Below are 11,793 nucleotides of genomic sequence, written 5' to 3'. Positions count from 1 at the left end.
GGCGGACAAGGGAAAGAACTTCAGGTTTGGTGTAACTGTGTCAAGCTGACAAAACGACGTTACCGTTTCCCATGGGATTGTAAGCGTGATCCTGTATGAGCGTCTCCTTTGCTCCAGCTGGATGTCGGAATACTTTGTGCCCAGTGCATGTGCGAGCTGGCTGCCCATCCGTCCGTCTGAGCGATAGATTCAAGGGCTGCCGTCTTGTGATCATTCCCATGTACCAGGCTCAGACAGTCGCAATAACTGATTCTACTTCTTGTGTCCCACGAAGCCGTAAACTGTACATACGATACTCGTGCGTGTCGATACGGAGATCTTCTGACAGCATTGTGTATTAGTCCGTAGTGCATTTTAAGAAATGATGAGATGCGGTGGCGTCTTCAAGTGCGGCCCGGTGGCTCGTCGGAACGGTTCCCAGTCAGGAAACCATTTCCTGCAGGCTCTGAAAAGGTTGTGTGGGAAGCAGTGGATACATCTCTGGCCTGGTTGCATGGAGAGCAGCTGGCCCTCGTTCTCTGGCGCAGATTGGCTGTGTTTCTGCTACTCGGCCCTTTCGCCTAGCTTGGCTCGGTCTGCTTGGAGCCCCTTTTCGGTTGCCACTGGCCGTGTGCCGGAGCTGGTTGAGATGGATGGACGAGCAGAAGATTTCGTTTCCAAGGCGCAGCTGTATGTATGTACTACTGGTACTGTCTGTCCAGAGGAAGGCATGGGTCGCGTCCATCATGCGATTTGTCTGCAAACGGCATTCCGGCTCAGTTCTCTGCTGGTGACGAGGCATATTAGTACTGCCGATATTACCCTGCGCGATTGAAAGCATGCACCGTAGGCTACTTTGTGTCAGGTCGCTCTGAATGGCATGATGTTTGCTCTGCGAGAGATCCTCCTTCGTACCTTTGTATGGGACCCGTCCATGTGTTCTTGAGGTTTCGGCTTGTCGTCGAGTCAAGCGGAGTCCACCAAGCAGCCTCTGACGGGTCAAGAGGGTCGCGTGCAGCAGAATATTATTATCTCAACGTCCCCATTCCATTGGCTGCGTAACAATTAGACCATGTTTTATAATGAGATGCTCTTCGAAACAAGTGCAACACGGCTTCTGGCTGCAGCTGTCAAACAAACCACTTTGTCTCGTAAGCTGGACATTTTTGATGCTTCACCCTCTTGCCAGCTGCATGCGTCAACGTAGACTTTCACGTGTAACCGTCAATCCCAGAGAGATGCCGAGGGATCTTCACATTAGCGGCTTGCTGAAGACCATCCATGCGCCTGGAAAGTCATTCTGGTGGTCTCTGGGGGCCATGCAGGCGTCAATCAGTCGAAACAGACGATGGTGGCAGAGGAAGCTGTTGGGAGGGAGGGAGGAGGAAGAGTGGCGCAGATTGGTACCATCGTGTCGCAACTAGCAGGGAAGGTACTTCTGGCGCTCCAGCTGCCCAAGGTCCTGCCTGGTTTATAAAACTGCCAAGTCTCGAGGAAGGCGCCGCGGCGAAATATCCGAGCCCCGGACTGCAGCGCAAAGGTACCGCATATACAGGTAAGGTACGGAGTAGTACTACCTAAGGTAGTACCTTACCTCGTAATTGGACAGCAACCAGCAGCTCAACTGCCATTGCAGCAGCGGCACTTCAACTTCATGTTTTGCAATGGATGATCCTGCTGGCCGGTACTCGTACTACTGTACTGCATGTATGTACACAAGTACTATCTGTCACTGACCAGCGGTTCTGTCCAGTGCCTTCCAGGTTTGCGGGGAGGCGTTGAAGACCAGGGCGGGCAAGAAGCAGCCCTCGGGGCACTGCCCAACCGGGAATGGCGCGATGCCTCCCCCGCCGCGTACCGAGTCTAGCTGGCTGCAAATCGCTGCACGTTTGCAGGGGATGGTGGAGATTGGCGGCCGAGAGTGGCTTCGAGCTAGACGCAGATGAACAGGGAAGAGGCCCCAGGAAAACCGGAGCCAGGGTTGGGCGACGGACGTTTTTTTCTTTCTGAAGGAGGGCGACGCTTGGGTGGCACTTGGGATATTAGCGGGAGGGCTCAAGGGCACTTGGGGGGCCAAACTAGCACCAAAGCATGGGAGAACAGCCAGAGAACCTTGGAACCTTGGGGTGTTGTTCGTCCCCCCGAGGCTGGAGGGCTGGAGATGGCCTCGATGATGCATGATGGCGTCGACTAAAGCCGGAGGGGGAAAGGAACGAGCGATGGAGGGATGGAGGGGAGGGGCGTGAACATCACAAGACTCGATGCAAACAAGAAAGAAAGACTTGAGGACCGACAGCACGATCCCTGGGATGGCAGTGATGCCCCCCCGACATCTGGTACATGGAGAGGGCAGCCATCGCCAGCAACTGCTGCCAACAGCGGCAAGTACAGTACTACTACTAGTAGTAGCAGTCCAGCACCTGGGGCCATGACCCCCCCTGCCCGCCAATCTTGCCCCTGCTCGTCTTTTGTCCTTCCGCTTCTCCCATGTCGCGCTGAGGTTCCTTGTCTCTGCGTTCCCTCAGGCCTTGCACGCTCTTCGTACTTAAGCATCGCCATCTGCAGATTCGATCTCGTTGGCGTATCCCCGGCCCTGTTTTTTTCCCTCCTCCCAACGTCTTCCTGTGGAGGTTTTGCGAGCGCCTCTGACCCATCTGCCGGCCGCCTCCAACGCCATCGACGACACCAAAGCCCGCCGATAGACTTTCCAAGGGCTCTGGAGAATTTGTGGTTGATCTGCTTTCGCAAGGACTGGAACGAGGAATTTCACCGCCGGCTTTTTATATCTAGCAACTTGGGAGGAAACAATTTTTCAGATACTTCTTTGTGGTTCTTGCTCTTCGTCGTCTTCTTCTTCTTCTCCTCCTCTCTCAAAAGCACGAGCCATCACATACGGAGGACATCATCACCTATAATACGGACACGCGCGACAATTCTGCAACGTTCAGCGACTGAAAATTCTACAGACCAGCAGAAAGGCAGGGAAAATGTCTGACAAGCAGGAGAACGACGGCGTTGATGTCACTCAGACCGAGAGCAGGACCTATCAGGAGGTCCCGCCCAAGACCAAGAAGCATACGGTTGCCCGTCATTGCAAGCGTTTCTGGTGGGCGTATCTGATTGTACTCATCTGCATCGTCGTTCTCGTTGTCTGTTTAGTGTAAGTGGTTACATCGAGGGGACTGGGTCTCCGGCTGTATATCGATGTGCGACTCCCACTGACACTTCTTCTCCCAGCATCTTTGTTGGTGTGCCCAAGATTGCCCAGAGCAAGGTCAACGATGCCAAGCTGGAAGTCCAGGGCGTAAACGTCCTCAACACCAAGCCTGACAGCATCAAGCTGGAAATCAACTCTACCATCACCACCGATGGCTCCATCAGCGCAAAGATTGATCCCTTTGACGGCGTCATGTACCTCGAGGATCTCCCCGACCACACGCCTTTCCTCAACATCTCCTTCCCTGCCACCAACGGCGACAAGCACCAGCAGGTCAACATCAGCCAGGAGATTCAGATCCAGAACCCCGATGCTTTCAACACGTTCAACATCTGGTTTGCTGCCAACAAGACCCTCAACGTTACAATCGAGGGCCGAACCAAGGTGAAGCCGTCTGGCCTGTCCACCAAGTCTAGCGTTACCTTCAAGAAGACAATTACCATGAACGGCCTCAACCTGTTCGATGGTCTCTCGGTCGATAACGCCAAGATCAACATGGCTGCTAAGAAGGGCCAGCCAAACTTCACCGGCCTTTCCGATATTCCCAACGCCTCCTACTTCACTCTCGATATTGTAAGTCGACTCTACCTAGGCACGCGCCGCTCTAGCGTGTTCTCGCATACTGGTCTTTATCCATGCTGACGTGCATATCCAGGGCAACGCTACCTTCACCAACTTCATCGACGGCACTGACATTGGCAACTTCACCATCCCCAACCTTCTCCTGGTCCCTGGCAGCAACAAGGTCCCCATTAGTGCTATTCTTGATCAGGTCAAGGTCCTCGACGCTGTTCGAAGCCCCAAGTACTGCAAGACTGGAATTGTCGACATCAAGCTCCGGGGCTCTGCCGTTCGCAATGATGGCCAGACGCTCCAGTATTTCCTCGACGCTCTCTCTGCCAACAACCAGACCCTTACTCTCGACATTGGTAAAATCATCAAGGAGTCTCTCGGCACCTCCGTCGGCTGCTCCAGCTCCAGCTAAACGACGGATCGATCGCAGTCATACCTATTGACAAACTCGCTATGACAAATTTTTTTCTATTCTTTCTCATACCGTCCGTGGATGGTGTCCGGTGAAGGAGGAATCTTTGATTTTGAGCTTTTGTTGGATATTGCCAGAAAAAAAACCCACTTCTTGCCGGTGGATGATGTGCGCTATCGCGTAACTCGACGCAGAGGACCAGATCCCACTTCACTCAATGAGTGATCTTGTCTTGTCTTCAAAGAGAATGGGAACCAACAGGAATATGTGTGATGAAGCCTCCGGTTGCAGTGCGTTCTGATTCATGATACCTCCTTGTAGACGTACAGACTGTATTTCGATAGTAACGGGGCCACGTATGGCCTCGCAATTCATTAATGTTCAAGACTTGTCCTCCTCCCCAGTGTCTGCTATCTAGTCACATTCATCCGGAGATAGCTTGCTTCGTTTCCACGTGTTGTTCGTAAGAATCATTATTTCCAACCACCCTTGCGCTTCTCGCCCCTTGAAGTTATCCCTCCAGGCCGGGCAGCTGGTCCTCCGCCTGACGAAGAATTTGAGGGGACAAATTCGACAGCTGTTCGACCACCACTAGCTCTCTCAGATTCCTTCTCCTTTGCTATTTTCTCTCTGCTTTTGCTCAATCTGTCCCTAAATGCCCACTCTGGAAATCCCCTAGGATCCCACAGCTCCTTTGGTAGCGTCGTTTCATACTGGCTCGCGTCGTCGATGCCAACAAAGTCTAACAGCTTATCCATCAATGAAGGATTTTTCAATGCCGCGGATTGTTCGAGTTTGGAGTTAAAGTGGACGCCTTTCTTCTTGAGTTGTAGGAACTGTTCGACTTTCTTGTTGGCTTCAAGGGGAGGTGAACCCGGTGGCGAAGGCGGAATGTCAAGGTTGGGTACGGAGGGGAGGGTAAGGTGGTGAATCAGCCCGCGGTTAGAAGAATAGGGTGATGATGGTGAGTCGTTGGGCTCATCGGGTTCTGGAAGGGTGGTGACGGAGGCATCGATGGGTGGAAGGGACGGGCCTAGAGGAACTGCGTCTGGGAGGATGGGGCCTATGGTGGCTGCATCTGTTTGTCTCTCAACGTCTTGTTTTTGTGAAGATGATGTTTCTTCTGGGTTTTCTGCTCTAATCTCAGCCACTTTCAATCCATAGGCACTATGAAGACACAGATGAGGTGATCTCACTTACCTATATGAGGCTTCTTCTTCTCAGCCTCATCAGCCTCGACCGCTGCTGCTTGTGTGGCGACCTAGCGAGCGTATTAGTGAAATGCAATCACGTAGACGTTGGCCAGAATGCTTCGTACCTGAGGAGATGCCTCTTGCAATTGAGGCTGTTCATCTTCTCCTTCCTCATCCGAGCTTGCATATCCTACAAGCCCAGCCATTGCAACACAAGGTATCGAGTATGAGATGATGAGAAAGGGTGAACAAAAGTTCAGTAAGTGAGTGACTGTGAGTGAGCGCGCCAAGTGCTGCTGAGGCCAGATGGGGCTTAGCGCGGTAAAGCCATCGCGCTCTGAATTTCAGCCGGCTGAAGCTCGGCTATTTCGAAGCATCGAGACGACTTTTCAGCCGCCTTCAACCCCAGTGGCTCTTTTCCGTGACAACAAAACGGCCCCTCCGCCAAAACTTGCCCAGCGTCGTTTCCCGTTTGGCATCGCCCAAGCAATCCCATCGTTAACCGAGATCCATCTCTCGTCCTGCTTGCGCTTTTGACTTTGCACGCTTGACTGCGGATAGGAGAATTGACCTGCTTGGGGGGTGACGTGTGACCGATTTCCAGACAAACCAAGTTCATCCCGTTTCCTGGACCAGCCTCGACTTCGATTCCGCGTTTTCTCAAGGGCACCATCGACCACGACAAAAGAAAGAAAGAAAGAAAATTCACTACATCGGCTCCAAGCCCTTGAAAAAGTAGTTCTTACAGTAGTGTCTTGCTGAGCCTGCGAGACCACAACAATGGCTCGGCCAAGAGACTCGCGCTCACCAAGTCCTGCAGGCAGCCATTTCAACTCGCGCCGCCACCGCAAAGATGACGACCGGCGGGATGCCAGAGACCGCCGCGACGATGGAAGGGACGCTCGCCGCCGCTCAAGGTCGCGCAGCCCGGATGTGAGATTTGACCAACGCCACTCCAGCTCCAGTAACTCCTATACGCCTGGACCAGTGTCTGACAGAAATATGAACTTCCAACAGTATCGATACCGCGACCGTGACCGAGGCAGAGACGTGAGAGACCGTGGTGGCCGTGACCGCGACAGCTTCCGCCGACGAGACCGCTCCCTAGACCGCCGAGACGATGACTTTTACCGTGGAGGCCCCCGTGACCGCCGTGGCCCGAGATCGAGAGAGAGATATCCGCCCAGACCTCGCTCGCCTGACCGACGCCGCGACCGTAGCCGAGACGACTACCGGAGGCGGGACGATTCGAGGAACAGAGGCCGACGCGAGGGTACGGCTGACTCTCAAGCTCGCAGCAGCCGCGCTGACAGCCGATCCCGCAAGACGCCACTGGCCGACAGTGGCAGAAATGGAGCTGACGAGGTACGTATTCCAACCCCGTTTGAGAGAACTAGAGCTCATGACATATCCCAGGCCCAAAAGGCCAAAACGACCGCGGCGCAATCCGAGGCCGACAAGAAGGCAGAGCGACTGGCGAAGCTGGAAGCATGGAAGAGAAAGAAGGAGCTCGAAGGCCAGAAACAAAAGGAGGTGAACGCTAGCCAGACCAGAAGTCTTCTTGCGGAGATGGACAAGAGGGCCAAAGAAGGCTCAACAGCCCTCTCGTCTCCTGTTGTGTCGTCTGCAGCTTCGCCTGCCCCTGTCGAGTCGGGCAGCGTCTCTCCAGCAAAGCCTTATACCGGCAAGTTTGATCCGAAAACGATTGCGAAGAAGTCTGCCGTCCAAAGATCGAATGAGCCCGCCAAAGGAGCTCTCGGATCCATCGATGTCCAGCCGCCAAACATCTCTTTGCCTGTTAAGAAGGGACCTACTGGTGAGATCCCTCCATCCACGCTTTCCTACCTGGCCATTGCTGACAATGAGCATATAGCTTCCGCACTGCCGACGAACCGTGCCAAGGCCAGCAGTTTCGGGTTCGGCAAATCTCATGCGGACGGCGACAAGCTTCCTAGCAAGCGAAAGCTCGACATGGACGAAGAAGTTATAACCAAACGGCAGCTTACCAAGCTCCCCAGTCTCCCGATAGAGACGGACGACACGCCTTATGCTGACCAAGATGAGGACGACGAATCGGATGGCGACAACTTTGCCGAAAACGAAGAAGAGGCCGCTGCAGCCGCTCGTGCTGCGCATGAGAGGCGTCTTCAAGCTGAGAATCAGACTGAAAATCAAACTGAGGACCAAGCCGACAACCAGGCTGAGGACCAGGCGGAAAACGCAGCTGAACATCAGACGGAGAACCGCACTGATGAGGAGATGAAAGATGCCGAATCTCAAGTTGCGAAGGAAGCCAACGGTGAGCATGTCGCTAACGGGGAAGAAACGGCCAAGGAGGCTCCTGCAGATGCCATGGATGTCGACGGAGAGGACGAGGATATCGACCCTCTGGACGCATTCATGGATGGTCTTCAACAGATAGAGGAGGTGAAGAACCCTGTCAAGACTACCTCTATCGCGAAGAAGCAGCAGGAGCCCGAGGCTTACTTCTCTGATGATGACTATGCTTTCAACGAGCAGGGCGATCAGGAAGCAGACGCCGCTTTGCTTGCAATCGCCAACAAGCGCAAGAAGAAGGACATTCCAACCGTCGACTATTCAAAGCTAGACTTGCAGCCCATTCGCAAGAATTTCTGGGTTGAGCCAGCAGAGTTGAGCAACCTTTCCGAAGCCGAGGTCGCGGACTTGCGAATGGAGCTGGACGGAATCAAGGTCAACGGCAAGGACGTCCCCAAGCCCGTTCAGAAATGGTCCCAATGTGGCCTCACCCGCCAAACACTCGATGTGATAAGTTCTCTCGGGTTTGACAAGCCTACGCCGATTCAGATGCAAGCTCTCCCCGCGTTGATGTCTGGCCGAGACGTCGTCGGCGTGGCCAAGACGGGATCTGGCAAGACCATGGCATTCTTGCTACCCATGTTCCGTCACATCAAGGACCAGGAGCCGCTCAAGGATACGGATGGCCCCATCGGACTGATCATGACTCCAACGCGTGAGCTGGCCACCCAGATCCACAGAGATTGCAAGCCGTTCTTGAAGATGATGAACCTGCGAGCTGTTTGCGCGTACGGAGGAGCCCCCATCAGGGAACAGATTGCCGAGCTGAAGCGTGGTGCCGAGATCATTGTTTGCACCCCTGGTCGCATGATTGATCTCCTCGCCGCCAACCAGGGTCGGGTCACCAACCTCAGGAGGGTCACCTACGTTGTTCTCGACGAAGCCGACCGCATGTTTGACATGGGCTTCGAGCCTCAGGTGATGAAAATCTTCGCCAACATGCGGCCTGACAGGCAAACCATTCTATTCTCGGCCACTATGCCACGGCTCATCGACTCGCTCACGAAGAAGGTGCTCAAGAGCCCGATTGAGATTACCGTCGGCGGCCGCAGCGTTGTTGCAAAGGAGATTACGCAAATCGTGGAAGTCAGAGAGGAGAATACAAAGTTTCTCCGAGTTCTGGAGTTGCTGGGCGAGCTCTACGATAAGGACGAAGATGCTCGGACGTTGATCTTCGTCGAGCGACAAGAGAAGGCTGACGATCTCCTGAAAGAGCTGATGCAGAAGGGCTACCCTTGCATGTCCATTCATGGAGGCAAGGACCAAGTCGATCGCGACTCTACCATTTCAGACTTCAAGAAGGGCGTCGTGCCGATTCTGATTGCAACGTCTGTTGCTGCTCGTGGCTTGGATGTGAAACAACTCAAGCTCGTCATCAACTACGACGCACCCAACCACTTGGAAGACTATGTCCACCGAGCCGGGCGAACGGGGCGCGCCGGAAACACAGGAACAGCCGTCACCTTTGTCACTCCGGAACAGGAGAACTGTGCTCCTGGCATCGCCAAAGCCTTGGAGCAGAGCGATCAGCCTGTTCCGGAACGACTCAACGAGATGCGCAAATCTCATCGCGAAAAGGTCAAGTCGGGCAAGGCAAAGGATTCCTCTGGATTTGGTGGCAAGGGCCTCGACCGTCTGGATCAGGAACGTGAAGCGGCCCGCCTTCGTGAGCGCAAGACGCATAGAGCCGAGGGTGAAGAAGAGGAAGTCAAGGAGGAAGGCGCCAAGAAGGAGGAAGACGACAAGAAGGTCGACAAGACACTCAGCGCCATCAGAGCTGCGGCCTCTTCCATCCAAGCCCGCGAAACTACGCGGGCCGATGCAGGAGACAGCAAGGCGGCTCAGCACGCTCACGGTACAGGTGACAAGTCCAAAGATCCTCTGGACAAGGTCAGCTCTGCTGTCAGTGCCATCAACAGCCGTCTCGGCAAGGCCGGCCAGCTTCGCTCCGGCCAACCCATCGACAACAAGGGCCCGGATGCCGGCGCTTACCACGCCACGCTGGAGATCAACGACTTCCCTCAGAAGGCCAGATGGGCCGTCACCAACCGCACCAATGTGGCCAAGATTCTCGAGGCGACCGGAACATCCATCACCACCAAGGGCAGCTTCTATCCCCCCGGAAAGGAAGTACCGCCTGGAGGAGAGCCCAAGCTGTACATTCTTATTGAGGGTGATACTGAACTTGTGGTGTCAGCTGCCCTGAATGAGATGACAAGGCTCCTGAGAGAGGGCACCATTGCTGCGGCGGACGCGGATAGCCGGGCTCCAGCCAGCGGAAGATATACCGTTACTTAGACGGAAGTTGGGCCTGTTTGCTTGTTATATACACTGTCGAAGGAAGGCAGTTGAGAGAGCGAGGTCATTGGTACATTAGCAGAGTACGCTTGCTAGGGTCGGTTCAGGTTTGTCCGTTTCATCACGCTCTCTTGCCGAGTGTGAAAGGTTTCATACTTCAGGCAACGGAAAGGCGCAAGGGGCAAGGTTTCTTCTTTTATCCCTCGCTATGGGTTAATCGCAATACGACGAAACAGGCGTCTAGGTTAGTGTAGGCATCAATGTATGAGTTGTTCATTTCATGCTGGCTATTGTCCACGGCTGTGTTTTCGTAAAGAATGGTGAATTCGCATGCTGGTGCTAGACTACATGAATGTGCGTAGGTGCAAAATAAGGTATCTAATCCAAGAAATATACAACCCATCCAAGGCAGAAGAAGAAGAAAAAGAATCAAGGGAGCATATGGAGGAGCATATGGAGGAGCCACGCCCAAAGACTAGATCAACGAAGAGGAAGAGCCCCAGAGGGCAGATAGAATTTCCAAAAGCAATCAACCGCCGAGCTGTTCGGAGGTTGTCTCGAAGCAGGATGGACACGCTTGAGGAGGCCGCTATCAATGCTTCTCCTAGCGAAGAGCACATTGTCGCGTACGTTGCTGTCTCGCCCCCCACCCGCCCCCCCTCTCCCCTTTGTAAATGTACAGGTGTATCGAAATGTATGTGCAACCGCGGCAGCTCCGTAGGACTTTGGGTAGTGGTATTTGTTATTTTCGGGCGAATAGAATTTGGCGGGTTTTTCTTTACTACTCCCAGTTGCGCGCCTGGGCAGCCGCGTCAGCTTCCCTGGCGAGAAGCTCCTGGTTGCTCGCCTCCGCGAGGGCGCTCGATCTGTTTTGCTTCTTTTGCGCGTTGAGCTGCGACTGGAGCTTGCCGCCTTTGGAAGATGCCTTTGCGCGGGCCTGTTGAAAAAATGATATTCCAGTCAGTACGCACATGTCCAGTCAGAGAGGCCTCGAACCTTGGTGGTGTGTCACATGGACTTCGAAAAGGAGAGTTTTCAAGAGGATAAAGGAGGGAAGGGGAGCGAGTAAACTCACCTCGGCAGCTTCGGCAGCTTTCCTTCGCGCATCGCCCGGGTCGCTGCCAGAGTCGCCGCCGCCGCCTGAGCCGAGGGTTCGCGGAGGGCCGCCGACTTTCTTGGGGACGGGAGCCGTCTTGGGACCTGTGGGCGGAGCGGAACCGAGGCGCCGGCCGGCGCGAGCGTCGGGCTCTGATTCGGTCTTGCCGCAGATGTTGCCCATTGTTTTTTTCGTGGAGGGTGAGGTACTTAGGAAGGTAGGGTGATTTGGAAGACGAAGCGCGATGTGCTTGTGGTTGAGGTATAAGGTAAGGTCTGGATGGAGCCGAGGTGCGACTCGATCCTGGTGACTCGTAGGTAAGAAGAGCGTCTGACAGAGACGCAGATTGTCGGTCGCGTAAGATGGGAAGAGGGAAGCGAAGCGATTCTATGAATGTGTGAGCAAGCCCGAGGAGAGGAGCAAATGAGCGCAATAGCTTCAAACGAATTGAATGTTCATAATGGAAGACGCTCGTCCAAAGGCGCTTCTTGGGTAAATACGTTAGCTGCGCATCAAGAAGGAGACCAGCCAGATGCGATAAGCACCGATAAGGTTACTTCCCACGGTTTTTTTTTTTTAGTGATGCGCGCAGGCTTGCATGATGCAAACGCCCAGAGGGGAGAGTGGGAGGGAACGGGGAAGGGAGATGAGACGAGGGTGGTTCATGAGTGGCTGCTGCGGAACTTGA

General features: G+C 54.2%; 4 protein-coding genes across 4 annotated transcripts; 2 read left to right on the top strand and 2 right to left on the bottom strand.

Annotated features, from left to right (window-relative positions):
* Window positions 1–2,515: 2,515 nt before the first annotated feature.
* Window positions 2,516–4,472, top strand: TRIREDRAFT_45624 (uncharacterized protein). Its single transcript, XM_006962508.1, has 3 exons — window positions 2,516–3,139; window positions 3,217–3,769; window positions 3,852–4,472. The coding sequence occupies exons 1-3, from the start codon at window positions 2,967–2,969 to the stop codon at window positions 4,179–4,181; spliced, it is 1,056 nt and encodes a 351-aa protein (XP_006962570.1). The 5' UTR covers window positions 2,516–2,966; the 3' UTR covers window positions 4,182–4,472.
* A 182-nt stretch (window positions 4,473–4,654) lies between these two features.
* On the bottom strand, window positions 4,655–5,580 carry TRIREDRAFT_56363 (uncharacterized protein; the record flags this gene model as incomplete). Its single annotated transcript, XM_006962703.1, has 2 exons — window positions 4,655–5,323; window positions 5,479–5,580. 2 exons carry the CDS (start codon window positions 5,578–5,580, stop codon window positions 4,655–4,657), a joined length of 771 nt encoding a protein of 256 aa, XP_006962765.1.
* Window positions 5,581–6,154: 574 nt separating this feature from the next.
* On the top strand, window positions 6,155–10,009 carry TRIREDRAFT_104495 (uncharacterized protein; the record flags this gene model as incomplete). Its single annotated transcript, XM_006962927.1, has 3 exons — window positions 6,155–7,190; window positions 7,248–7,654; window positions 7,709–10,009. 3 exons carry the CDS (start codon window positions 6,155–6,157, stop codon window positions 10,007–10,009), a joined length of 3,744 nt encoding a protein of 1,247 aa, XP_006962989.1.
* Window positions 10,010–10,790: 781 nt separating this feature from the next.
* Window positions 10,791–11,288, bottom strand: TRIREDRAFT_104494 (uncharacterized protein; the record flags this gene model as incomplete). Its single annotated transcript, XM_006962702.1, has 2 exons — window positions 10,791–10,946; window positions 11,085–11,288. 2 exons carry the CDS (start codon window positions 11,286–11,288, stop codon window positions 10,791–10,793), a joined length of 360 nt encoding a protein of 119 aa, XP_006962764.1.
* Window positions 11,289–11,793: the final 505 nt, after the last annotated feature.

The sequence above is a fragment of the Trichoderma reesei genome (assembly GCF_000167675.1).
Source record: "Trichoderma reesei QM6a unplaced genomic scaffold TRIREscaffold_3, whole genome shotgun sequence".
Classification (NCBI taxonomy): Eukaryota; Fungi; Ascomycota; class Sordariomycetes; order Hypocreales; family Hypocreaceae; genus Trichoderma; species Trichoderma reesei.
This window is presented reverse-complemented; position numbering and strand designations above follow the sequence as displayed.

Excerpts from the sequence above, each read along its gene's own strand:
- TRIREDRAFT_45624 (XM_006962508.1), top strand. The coding sequence starts at position 2,967 with ATGTCTGACAAGCAGGAGAACGACGGCGTTGATGTCACTCAGACCGAG. Across the intron at positions 3,140-3,216 it reads GTTCTCGTTGTCTGTTTAGT|CATCTTTGTTGGTGTGCCCA; the intron begins GTAAGTGGTTAC and ends TTCTTCTCCCAG. Across the intron at positions 3,770-3,851 it reads CCTACTTCACTCTCGATATT|GGCAACGCTACCTTCACCAA; the intron begins GTAAGTCGACTC and ends GTGCATATCCAG.